Source organism: Carcharodon carcharias, chromosome 10, assembly GCF_017639515.1.
Source record: "Carcharodon carcharias isolate sCarCar2 chromosome 10, sCarCar2.pri, whole genome shotgun sequence".
Lineage (NCBI taxonomy): Eukaryota > Metazoa > Chordata > Chondrichthyes > Lamniformes > Lamnidae > Carcharodon > Carcharodon carcharias.
In genome coordinates this window covers 100,740,197-100,753,120 of record NC_054476.1, presented here as the reverse complement: position 1 = coordinate 100,753,120, position 12,924 = coordinate 100,740,197, and the positions used below count along the sequence as shown (strand labels likewise).

Here is a 12,924-nt window from a genome sequence, read left to right as displayed (position 1 = left end):
GAGCCATCACTCCCTTCCTTTAAATTGCTCCGGACAGTGTAGAGGGAGCTTTACTCTGTATCTAACCCTGTGCTGTACCTGTCCTGAGAGTGTTTGATGGGGACAGTGTAGGGGGAGCTTTACTCTGTATCTAACCCTATGTTGTACCTGTCCTGGCAGTTTTTGACGGGGACAGTGTAGAGGGAGCTTTACTCTGTATCTAACCCCATGTTGTACCTGTCCTGGGAGTGTTTGATTGGGACAGTGTAGAGGGAGCTTTACTCTGTATCTAACCCCGTGTTGTACCTGTCCTGGCAGTTTTTGATGGGGACAGTGTAGAGGGAGCTTTACTCTGTATCTAACCCCGTGCTGTACCAGCCCTGGGAGTGTTTGATGGGAACAGTGTAGAGGGTAGAGCTTTACTCTGTATCTAACTTGTGTTGTTCTTGGCAGTTCCAAATCTTATAAATTGTGATTCCTGATGCTTTGAAGTCTCCCAGTCTCCTTGACTGTAAGCCCTTGCTTGAACACAATCCTATTTTCGCAAAGTGATGATCTTTGGGAAAATATGTGCGTGATGGAGATTGTACTTAAGTGTTCGAAATCAATATTGTTCGGCTCTCATTTATTGATTACAAAAGACTGCAATGATATTTCCTTTCAGTGTGTTTGCCGAGAGTCTGAGATAGATCTAGGAGTTCCAGTCTGATTGAATGGTGTATTATTTCACTTCCCACAGACAGGGTAGAATGGATAACACGATTGACGTAGGAACCCCTGACTGAGAGGTTTCGCATTGCAGCATCTGGATTATGAGGTGCAGCAGGCAGCATCTTGCCTGAAGCATCCTGAGGCACTTGGTGTGTCATTAGCTGTGCAACATCCAACCCATATCTGTCCCTCTACCCTGCTGTGTCCGATCCACCTCGCCCACTCCCTAAGCCCCTACCCCAAGGCCCCCCCAACTACCTGGGGCCCCCTCTCACACCCACCCATTACCCCCTCTCCACGCCCCTGCGCGGCACCCCTCGCCTCATGGTCCTGCTTCTCCCCCCTTTATGGCCCCACTTCCAGCCCACCTTCGCACTCACCTTCACCCTCACCCTCTCCCTCGTCCTGTTCCCCTCTCCCTCGTCCTGTTCCCCTCTCCCTCGTCCTGTTCCCCTCTCCCTCGTCCTGTTCCCCTCTCCCTCGTCCTGTTCCCCTCTCCCTCGTCCTGTTCCCCTCTCCCTCGTCCTGTTCCCCTCTCCCTCGTCCTGTTCCCCTCTCCCTCGTCCTGTTCCCCTCTCCCTCGTCCTGTTCCCCTCTCCCTCGTCCTGTTCCCCTCTCCCTCGTCCTGTTCCCCTCTCCCTCGTCCTGTTCCCCTCTCCCGCGTCCTGTTCCCCTCTCCCTCGTCCTGTTCCCCTCTCCCTCGTCCTGTTCCCCGCTCCCTCGTCCTGTTCCCCGCTCCCTCGTCCTGTTCCCCGCTCCCTCGTCCTGTTCCCCGCTCCCTCGTCCTGTTCCCCGCTCCCTCGTCCTGTTCCCCGCTCCCTCGTCCTGTTCCCCGCTCCCTCGTCCTGTTCCCCGCTCCCTCGTCCTGTTCCCCGCTCCCTCGGCCTGTTCCCCGCTCCCTCGGCCTGTTCCCCGCTCCCTCGGCCTGTTCCCCGCTCCCTCGCCCTGCTGCCCCCCCCGCCTCGCCCTGCTGCGCCCCCCCCCTGCCTCGCCCTGCTGCGCCCCCCCTGCCTCGCCCTGCTGCGCCCCCCCTGCCTCGCCCTGCTGCGCCCCCCCTGCCTCGCCCTGCTGCGCCCCCCCTGCCTCGCCCTGCTGCGCCCCCCCTGCCTCGCCCTGCTGCGCCCCCCCTGCCTCGCCCTGCTGCGCCCCCCCTGCCTCGCCCTGCTGCGCCCCCCCTGCCTCGCCCTGCTGCGCCCCCCCTGCCTCGCCCTGCTGCGCCCCCCCTGCCTCGCCCTGCTGCGCCCCCCCTGCCTCGCCCTGCTGCGCCCCCCCTGCCTCGCCCTGCTGCGCCCCCCCTGCCTCGCCCTGCTGCGCCCCCCCTGCCTCGCCCTGCTGCGCCCCCCCTGCCTCGCCCTGCTGCGCCCCCCCTGCCTCGCCCTGCTGCGCCCCCCCTGCCTCGCCCTGCTGCGCCCCCCCCTGCCTCGCCCTGCTGCGCCCCCCCCTGCCTCGCCCTGCTGCGCCCCCCCTGCCTCGCCCTGCTGCGCCCCCCCTGCCTCGCCCTGCTGCGCCCCCCCTGCCTCGCCCTGCTGCGCCCCCCCTGCCTCGCCCTGTTGCGCCCTTTCCCCCTTAGCCACCCGCTTCCCTTCCATTCCTCCCACCAGTCCTTCAGTTAAAAGCACTCAATGGAGGGATTGGGGAAATAGAGCTGGCTTAATAGAAGAGAAGACATAGTGTGAAGTCCTGTGGTTCTGACATGACAGTGCATTCTGTTAGCATAGTTTGATAAACCACAGTGCTCTGAGAGACTGGAGATGGACATTAACAAGGGGGGGATTTGACTGACACCCAACATTGATTACTCTGAAGATTGGGAGCCATGTTCTGTGGTCCTTAGTCACATTGTACTCTTGTTTTGGCAGTGGGCACAGACGAGTGACCCTTGTGTGATCTTGAGTGTCATGCAGCCTTGTCCACTCTGTTCCCAAGGATTTTAAATATGTTAAAAGCAAGCACAATCTGATTTTTTTTCTCCCTTCATTGGATGTTACTGTCACTGGCTAGCCCAGCATTTATTGCCCATCCCTAATTGCTCTTGAGAAGGTGGTTGTGAGCTGCCTTCTTGAACCACTGCAGTGTGGTTAGGGAGGGTGATCCAGGATTTTTACCCAGTGACATTGAAGGAACGGCAATATATTTCCAAGTCAGGATGGTGAGTGACTTGGAAGGGAACTTCCAGTTGGTGGTGTTCCCAATATCTGCTGCCCTTGTCCTTCTTGATGGTAGTGGGTTGAGAGTTGGGAAGGGGCTGCCTAAGGAGCCTTGGTGAATTTCTGTGGTACATCTTGGAGATGGTACACACAGCTGCCACTGTGCATCAGTGGTCAAGGGTGTGAATGTTTGTGGATGTGGTGCCAATCGAATGGGCTGCTTTGTCCGGGATGGTGTCAAGCTTCTTAAGTGTTGTTGGAGCTGCACTCATCCAGGCAAGTGGGGAGTATTCTATCACACTCCTGACTTGTGCCTTGTACATGGTGGACAGGCTTTGGGAAGTCAGTTCTGCCGTTGAGCTGAAGCACAGGGTGTTGTATAACCTCCAACTCTTTCCTCCTGCTATACATCAGCATGCTGCCATGTAAGGAACTGTGTAAAACGCTGGTTAGGCCACAGCTAGAGTATTGCATGCAGGTCTGGAATCAGAATCCGCATTATAGGAAGGATGTGATTGCACTAGGGAGAGTGCAGAAGAGATTTACCAGGATGTTGCTTGGGCTGGAGAGTTTTAGTTATGAGGAGAGATTGGATAGACTGGGTTATTTTCCCTGGAGCAGAGGAGATTGAAGGGGGACATGATTGAGGCGTATAAAATTATGAGGGGCATAGATAGGGTAGACAGGAAGGAACTTTTCTCCTTGGTGGAGGGATCAAGAACCAGGGGGCATAGATTTAAGGTAAGGGGCAGGAAGTTTGGAGGGGATGTGAGGAAGAATTTTTTCACCCAGAGGGCGGTGGGAACCTGGAACTCACTACCTGAAAGGGTGGTTGAGGTAGAAAACCTCAATACATTTAAGACGTACTTGATTGTGCACTTGTGATGCCATGGCATACAAGGCTATGGGCCCAGTGCTGGAAAATGGGATAAGAATAGCTCGGTACTTGTTTGACCGGCGCAGACTCAATGGGCTGAAGGGCCTTTTTCTGTGCTGTGGACCATCATGACTCAATAACAAGATGGTTCCTCTTTTGTTTTGCAGAGATACCATGTGGAGGCTGTTCACTGGCTCTCTGACTGTGGATGAGAAGTCCAGTGTTATCCTGCATGATGTGCGAGAGATGGAGTCTTGGATTTACAGACTGCTACACTCCCCTGTGCCTGTCCCTGGCCAGAAGAGGGTAGATGTGGAGATTCTGCCCCGGGAGCTCCAGCCAGCACTTACCTTTGCACTCCCAGACATGGCCCGCTTCACTCTGGTGGACTTCCCACTGCACCTGCCTCTTGAGCTTCTCGGAGTAGAGCCCTGCCTCCAGGTGCTTAGCTGCATCTTACTGGAACACAAGGTAAGGAGGAGCAAGATGTCTCCATGTCAGTTTTTTAAACAGGCCAAACTGATGGTAAAAGGAAGACAAAGGCTGTGCTGCACTTTTTCTCAATTTTAGTATCAATTCATGGGACACTACTTGTTCAAAAATAAGTCAAGTTCATATCCATTTCAAAACTTGGCTTTGCATCTTACTAAGAAAGAATTCACACTAAACCATAACGAGAATCATGACTTTAACGTACTCATACCGACTAGTGATGGGAGGAAGTCGCGGGCTCAATCCAAACCACACTGAACCCTGATGGTGATGGTCACATGTTACTTCACAACAACAACCTACATTTATACAGTGCCCTTAACTGTAATAAAATGTCCAGAACTAGATGAGCACAGATATCTGGTTGAGAGGAGACTACATACATAGGGAGGAGTGCGACCATAGAGGGATTTGAAGCAAGATGAGAATTTAAAAATCAAGATGTTTCTTAATTGGGAACCAGTGTAGATCAATGAGCACAAGGACGATAGGAAATGTGGCTTGGTGCAAGTTAAAACACAGGCAGCAGAGTTTTGGATGACCTCAAGTTTACAGAGGGTAGAATGTGGCTGGCCAGCTAGGAGTGCATTCAAATAGCCAAGTCTAGAGGTAACACACGAAGGAACGAATGTTTCTTTCAATAGCAGATGAAGTGAGGCAGGGACAAAGTCCACTGATGTTACAGAGATGGAAATGGGGTGGTCTTTGTGATGGTGCAAATATGAGTTTGGAAATTTCTCTTGGGGTCAATTTGAACAAACTGGTATGGTCTCAGACTGTGACAGGGATGGCGTCAGTAGCTTTAGGGAGTGGAGTTTGGAGTGGGAACTGAACACACTGGCTTCAGTCTTTCCAATATTTAATTGGAGGAAATTTCTGCTCATCGAGTACTGGCTGTTGGATGAGCAGAAACAGTGGTGATGAGATGGGGCTGGTGTCATCTGGGCTTGGGTGAAAATTAAAACACCAAACAGTGGCAGGGGGAGTAACACAGATTGAGTCTTGTTTCACACTGAACCCTCACAGGGTGAGGCTCACAATTCAACTTAACCTGAAAATGAAAAGTGAAATGATGTGGATTATAGGTGCGATCACATTTCTCACATCTGTGACAGGCTGCGGGTCACCAGTTTAAATTAGAGATAGTTTGGCTAATGTGAGGTAGATCTTAAGATAGATTAATAAATTGTTTGGAATTAAAATCTTCACAAGGCACTGGAGACATGATGCTTGGGATCAGTTTAAACATCGGATGATGTAATACAGGGGCTCTCCTCAGCTGAATTTTCTTCTTATCCTTCGTATTTAATAATTTGGTGTTATGTAGCTCCCTCAGAACTTAAAGATAAAAGCAAAATACTGTAGATGCTGGAAATCTGAAATAAAAACCGAAAATGCTGGAAAAACTCAGTAGATCCTGCATCATCTGTGGACAGAGAAACACAGTAAAAGTTTGGACTCTTCAGAACAAGAAGAGTCATACGGACTCAGAATGTTAACACTGTTCCTCTCTGCACAGAAGCTGCCAGACCTGTTGAGTTTTTCCAGCATTTTCTGTTTTTATTCCAAGACTTTGCCTGACCGTACAGGGTCAGCTGAGCTGGAGGAGTGGGAGTTGGGTTGGTGACCACTTCTTGTGTTTACTTACAGGTGGTGCTGCAGTCCCGTGACTACAATGCACTCTCCATGAGTGTGATGGCATTTGTGGCAATGATATATCCACTGGAATACATGTTCCCAGTTATCCCCTTGCTTCCCACCTGCATGGCCTCAGCAGAACAGGTATGGAGGGCAGTGGAAATAGTTATTCAATGGGAGTCAAGGGCTCCAGTCTGGATACAGTACTGGATGGGATAGAGTCTTCGTGGGATGTAGAAGGAGAGTAAATGGTAGAGGCAATGATAGCATCGAGTGAGTGTGTGTGGGCTGGGAAAGTTTGGGTACAGTAGCATGGTGCTTATGTTACTGAATGAGTAATTCAGAGGCCTGGACTGATAAATGAATGATGTGAATTCAAATCCCACAATGTTATTTGTGCATCTGAATTCAATACAACTAGAATAAAAATCTAGTCTTTGTATGGTAACTATGAAGCTATTGCCATAAAAATGCAACTTGTAAGCTAGCATCTTTCAGGGAAGGAAACCTTCATCTTTACTCACTCTGGCTTATAAGTGACTCCTAACTGCCCTCTTCAATGGCTTTGCAAGTCACTCAATTGTTTTAAACTCTACAAAAAAGTATTGTAAGGATAAAACTGGATGGACGACCTGCAGCAACTTAGGCAATGGATTTCGATTTGACATCAAAGACACACTGAGCCCAGTCCATCATCTTCACAAACATCTGAACACTTGTGCCAAAATTGGGAGAGCTGACCTCCTGCAAACAAGTTAAACTACACAGAAAGAAGCGCAACCATAACCCAACCACCAGTTTCCTCCTCCACTCTCTCTGGGTATGTCCTGACCCACTGTTGGGCCAGACCTAACATAGCTGGTGGCAAAGGCAGTATCCCTTTATGCTGAGGAATTTCCCTCTCTCTGGGAACCGTGTCCAGTTGGTATACTGGAGAATATCCCTCTCAATGGGAGCCTTGTCCAGTCGGTATACTGAGAAATATCCCTCTCTTGGGGAGCCGTGTCCAGTCGGAAAACAGAGAAATATCCCTCTCTCTGGGAGCCGTGTCCAGTCGGTATACTGGGGAATATCCTCTCACTGGGAGCCGTGTCCAGTCGGTATACTGGGGAATAGCCCTCTCTCTGGGAGCCATGTCCAGTCGGTATACTGAGGAATATCCCTCTCTCTGGGAGCCGTGTCCAGTTGGTATACTGGGGAATATCCTCTCACTGGGAGCCGTGTCCAGTCGGTATACTGGGGAATATCCCTCTCTCTGGGAGCCATGTCCAGTCGGTATACTGGGGAATATCCTTCTCTCTGGGAGCCGTGTCCAGTCGGTATACTGGGGAATATCCCTCTCCCTGGGAGCCATGTCCAGTCGGTATACTGGGGAATATCCCTCTCACTGGGAGTTTGAGCATTTCAGCCTCAACAACCAACTTGGCAGTGAATTCCAGACACCCACCACCCTCTGGGTGAAGAAATGTTTCCCCACGTACCCTCTAATCCTTCTACCAATGCACTTAAATCTATGCCCCCTGGTAACTGACCTCTCCGCAAGGGGAAACAAGTCTTCTCCGTCTACTCTATCTCAGCCCTTCATAATTTTGTACACCTCAATGAGGTCAGCTTTCAACCTCCTCTGTTCTAAGGAAACCAATCCTCCTCATGGCTGCAATTTTCAAGTCCTGGTAACAGTCCAGACTCTGTGTGTTTATTGATGGGGGTGTGGTTTATATCCTGTGTGTGTGTATTGATGAGGGTGTGGTTTATACCCTGTGTGTGTGTATTGATGAGGGTGTGGTTTATACCCTGTGTGTGTGTATTGATGGGTGTGTGGCTTATATCCTGTGTGAATATTGATGGGGATGAGGTATATATCCTGTTTGTGTGCATTAATGGGGGTGTGGTATATATCCTGTGTGTATATTGATGGGGGTGTGGTTTATATCCTGTGTGTGTATTAATGAGGGTGTGGTTTATATACTGTGTGTGTGTGTGTGAAGGGGGTGTAGTTTCTGTCAAGTCTGTGTGCATTGATAGGGGTGTGGTTTATATCCTGTGTGTATATTCATTGGGGTGTGGGATATATCCTGTGTGTATATTGATTGGGGTATGGTTTATATCTTGTTTGTGTGAATTGATGGGAGTGTGGATTATTTCCTGTGTGGCGCTATTGATGGGGGTGTGGTTTATATCCCGTGTGTATTGCTGGGGGTGTGGTTTATATCCTGTGTGTGTGTTGATGGGGGTGTGGTTTATATCCTGTGTGTGTGTTGATGCGGATGTGGTTTATATCCTCTATGTGTATTGAAGGTGTGTGGTTTATATCCAGTCTGTGTATTGATGGGGTGTGTTTTATATCCTGTGTGTGAGTGTATTGATGGGGTGCGTTTTATATCCTGTGTGTGAGTGTATTGATAGGGGTGTGGTTTATATCCTGTGTGTGTGTATTGACGGGGGTGTGGTTTATATCCTGTGTGTGTGTATTGATGGGGGTGTGGTTTACATCCTGTGTGTGTATTGATGGGGATGTGATGTACATCCTGTGTGTGTGTGTTCATGGGATGCAGTATATATCCTGTGTGTGTATTGATGGGAGTGTGGTTTATATCCTGTGTATGTATTGATGGGTGTATGGTTTATATCCTGTGCCAATATTGATGGCGATGTGGTTTACATCCTGTTCGTGTGTATTAATGGGGGTGTGGTATATATCCTGGTGTGTATTGATGGGGGTGTGGTTTATATCCTGTGTGAATATTGATGGGGGTGTGGTTTATATCCTGTGTTAATATTGGTGGGGGTGTGGTTTATATCCTGTCTGTATTGATGGGGGTGTGGTTTATATCCTGTGTGTACATTGATGGGGATGTGGTTTATATCCTCTGTGTGTGTGTGTGTGTGTGTGTGCGTGTGCGTGTGTGTGTGTGTGTGTGTGTGTGTGTATACGTATTGATGGGGTGTGGTTTATATACTGTGCACATGTATTGATGAGGGTGTGGTCTATGTCCTGTGTGTGTATTAATGTGGATGAGATTTATATCCTGTGTGTTTTGATGAGGGTGTGGCTTATATCCTGTGTGATTATGAGAGTGTGGTTTATATCCTGTATGTGTATTGATGGGGATGTGGTTTATACCCTGTGTGTGTATTGATGGGGGTGGTGTGGTTTATATCCAGTCTTTGTGTGTATTGATGGGGATGTGGTTTATATCCAGTCTTTGTGTGTATTGATGGGGATGTGGTTTATATCCAGTCTTTGTGTGTATTCATGTGGGTGTGGTTTATATCCAGTCTGTGTGTATATTGATGGGGGTGTGGTTTATATCCAGTCTGTGTGTGTATTGATGGGGCTGTGGTTTATATACTGTATGTGTATTGAGGAGGGTGTGTGGTTTATATCCTGTGTGTGTATTGATGAGCGTGTGGCTTATATCCTCTGTGTGTATTGATAGAGGTTTTGATTTATATCCTGTGTGTGTGTTGATGAGCGTGTGGTTTGTATCCTGTACGTGTATTGATGGAGGTTTTGATTATATCCTGTGTGTGCTTTGGGAGGGTGTGGTTTATATCCTGTGTGTGCATTGGTGAGGGTGTGGTCTATATCTTGTGTGTGTATTGGTGAGGGTGTGGTTTATATCCTGTGTGTGTATTGATGAGGGTGTGGTTTATATCCTGTGTGTGTATTGGTGAGGGTGTGGTTTATATCCTGTGTGTGTATTGGAGAGGGTGTGGTTTATATCCTGTGTGTGTATTGGTGATGGTGTGGTTTATATCCTGTGTGTGTATTGGTGAGGGTGTGGTTTATATCTTGTGTGTGTATTGGTGAGGGTGTGGTTTATATCTTGTGTGTGTATTGGTGAGGGTGTGGTTTATATCCTGTGTGTGTATTGTTAAGGGTGTGGTTTATATCCTGTGTGTGTATTGGTAAGGCTGTGGTTTATATCCTGTGTGTGCATTGATGAGGGTGTGGTTTATATCCTGTGTGTGTATTGGTAAGGGTCTGGTTTATATCCTGTGTGTATTGGTAAGGGTGTGGTTTATATCCTGTGTGTGCATTGATGAGGGTGTGGTTTATATCCTATGTGTGTATTGATGAGGGTGTGGTTTATATCCCGTGTGTGTGTGTTGGTGAGGGTGTGGTTTCTATCCCGTGTGTGTGTGTTGGTGAGGGTGTGGTTTCTATCCCGTGTGTGTGTGTTGGTGAGGGTGTGGTTTCTATCCCGTGTGTGTGTGTTGGTGAGGGTGTGGTTTCTATCCCGTGTGTGTGTGTTGGTGAGGGTGTGGTTTCTATCCCGTGTGTGTGTGTTGATGAGGGTGTGGTTTCTATCCCGTGTGTGTGTGTTGATGAGGGTGTGGTTTCTATCCCGTGTGTGTGTATTGATGAGGGTGTGGTTTCTATCCCGTGTGTGTGTGTTGGTGAGGGTGTGGTTTCTATCCCGTGTGTGTGTGTTGATAAGGGTGTGGTTTCTATCCGGTGTGTGTGTTGGTGAGGGTGTGGTTCCTATCTGTGTGTGTTGGTGAGGGTGTGGTTTCTATACTGTGTGTGTTGGTGAGGGTGTCGTTTGTATCCTGTGTGTGTGTTGGTGAGGGTGTGGTTTGTATCCTGTGTGTGTATTGGTGAGGGTGTGGTTTGTATCCTGTGTGTGTTTTGGTGAGGGTGTGGTTTCTAACCTGTGTGTGTTGGTGAGGGTGTGGTTTCTATCCTGTATGTGTGTGGGTGAGTGTGTGGTTTCTATCCTGTGTGCGTGTGTTGGTGAGCGTGTGGTTTCTATCCTGTGTGTGTGTTGGTGAGGGTGTGGTTTCTATCCTGTGTGTGTGTGTTGGTGAGGGTGTGGATTCTATCCCGTGTGTGTGTTGGTGAGGGTGTGGTTTCTATCCCTTGTGTATGTGTTGGTGAGGGTGTGGTTCCTATCCCATGTGTGTGTGTTGGTGAGCGTGTGGTTCCTATCACGTGTGTGTGTTGGTGAGTGTTTGGTTTCTATCCTGTGTGTGTGTAGATGAGGCTGTGGTTTCTATCCTGTGTGCGTGTGTTGGTGAGGGTGTGGTTTCTGTCCCGTGTGCGTGTTGGTGAGGATGTGGTTTCTATCCCGTGTGTGTGTGTTGGTGAAGGTGTGGTTTCTATCCCGTGTGTGTGTGTTGGTGAGGGTGTGGTTTCTATCCCGTGTGTGTGTGTTGGTGAGGGTGTGGTTCCTATCCGTGTGTGTGTGTTGGTGAGGGTGTGGTTCCTATCCCGTGTGTGTGTGTGTTAGTGAGGGTGTGGTTCCTATCCCGTGTGTGTGTGTTTGTGAGGGAGTGGTTCCTATCCCGTGTGTGTGTTGGTGAGGGAGTGGTTCCTATCCCGTGTGTGTGTTGGTGAGGGTGTGGTTTCTATCCCGTGTGTGTGTTGATGAGGGTGTGGTTTCTATCCCTTGTGTGTGTGTGTGTTGGTGAGGGTTTGTTTTCTATCCTGTGTGTGTGTGTTGGTGAGGGTGTGGATTCTATCCCGTGTGTGTGTGTTGGTGAGGGTGTGGTTTCTATCCCTTCTGTATGTGTTGGTGAGCGTGTGGTTCCTATCACGTGTGTGTGTTGGTGAGGGTTTGGTTTCTATCCTGTGTGTGTGTTGGTGAGGGTGTGGTTTCTATCCCGTGTGTGTGTGTTGGTGAGGGTGTGGTTTCTATCCCGTGTGTGTGTGTTGGTGAGGGTGTGCTTTCTATCCCGTGTGTGTGTGTTGGTGAGGGTGTTCTTTCTATCCCGTGTGTGTGTGTTGGTGAGGGTGTGGTTTCTATCCCGTGTGTGTATGTGTTGGTGAGGGTGTGGTTTATATCCTGTGTGTGTATTCGTGAGGGTGTGGTTTATATCCTGCGTGTGTATTGCTGAGGGTGTGGTTTCTAACCTGTGTGTGTATTGCTGAGGGTGCGGTTTTTATCCTGTGTGTGTATTGCTGAGGGTGTGGTTTATATCCTGTATGTGTATTGGTGTGGGTGTGGTTTCTATCCTGTGTGTTTATTGCTGATGGTATGGTTTCTCTCCTGTGTGTGTATTGGTGAGGGTGTGGTTTCTATCCTGTGTGTGTGTTGGTGAGGGTGTGGTTCCTATCCTGTGTGTGTGTTGGTGAGGGTGTGGTTCCTATCCTGTGTGTGTGTTGGTGAGGGTGTGGTTCCTATCCTGTGTGTGTGTTGGTGAGGGTGTGGTTTCTATACTGTGTGTGTTGGTGAGGGTGTGATTTGTATCCTGTGTGTGTGTTGGTGAGGGTGTGGTTTGTATCCTGTGTGTGTGTTGGTGAGGGTGTGGTTTGTATCCTGTGTGTGTGTTGGTGAGGGTGTGGTTTGTATCCTGTGTGTGTGTTGGTGAGGGTGTGGTTTCTAACCTGTGTGTGTTGGTGAGGGTGTGGTTTCTATCCTGTGTGTGTGTGGGTGAGTGTGTGGTTTCTATCCTGTGTGCGTGTGTTGGTGAGCGTGTGGTTTCTATCCTGTGTGTGTGTTGGTGAGGGTGTGGTTTCTATCCTGTGTGTGTGTGTTGGTGAGGGTGTGGATTCTATCCCGTGTGTGTGTTGGTGAGGGTGTGGTTTCTATCCCTTGTGTATGTGTTGGTGAGGGTGTGGTTCCTATCCCATGTGTGTGTATTGGTGAGCGTGTGGTTCCTATCACGTGTGTGTGTTAGTGAGTGTTTGGTTTCTATCCTGTGTGTGTGTAGATGAGGCTGTGGTTTCTATCCTGTGTGCATGTGTTGGTGAGGGTGTGGTTTCTGTCCCGTGTTTGTGTGTTGGTGAGGATGTGGTTTCTATCCCGTGTGTGTGTGTTGGTGAAGGTGTGGTTTCTATCCCATGTGTGTGTGTTGGTGAGGGTGTGGTTTCTATCCCGTGTGTTTGTGTTGGTGAGGGTGTGGTTCCTATCCGTGTGTGTGTGTTGGTGAGGGTGTGGTTCCTATCCCGTGTGTGTGTGTGTTAGTGAGGGTGTGGTTCCTATCCCGTGTGTGTGTGTGTTAGTGAGGGAGTGGTTCCTATCCTGTGTGTGTGTGTTGGTGAGGGAGTGGTTCCTATCCCGTGTGTGTGTTGATGAGGGTGTGGTTTCTATCCCGTGTGTGTGTTGGTGAGGGTGTGGTTTCTATCCCTTG

The 12,924-nt window shown here is 49.3% G+C and overlaps 1 protein-coding gene across 4 annotated transcripts in view; it reads left to right on the top strand.

Moving 5' to 3' along the window:
• The window catches only part of madd (MAP-kinase activating death domain), a 277,971-nt gene that overhangs the window by 40,654 nt on the left and 224,393 nt on the right, over positions 1-12,924 (top strand). For all 4 annotated transcript variants that reach the window (XM_041197546.1, XM_041197545.1, XM_041197544.1 and 1 more), the window contains exons 4-5: positions 3,882-4,185; positions 5,857-5,988. In XM_041197546.1, coding sequence (XP_041053480.1) covers positions 3,882-4,185; positions 5,857-5,988 — 436 coding nt within the window. The remainder of the gene's footprint in view (positions 1-3,881; positions 4,186-5,856; positions 5,989-12,924) is intronic.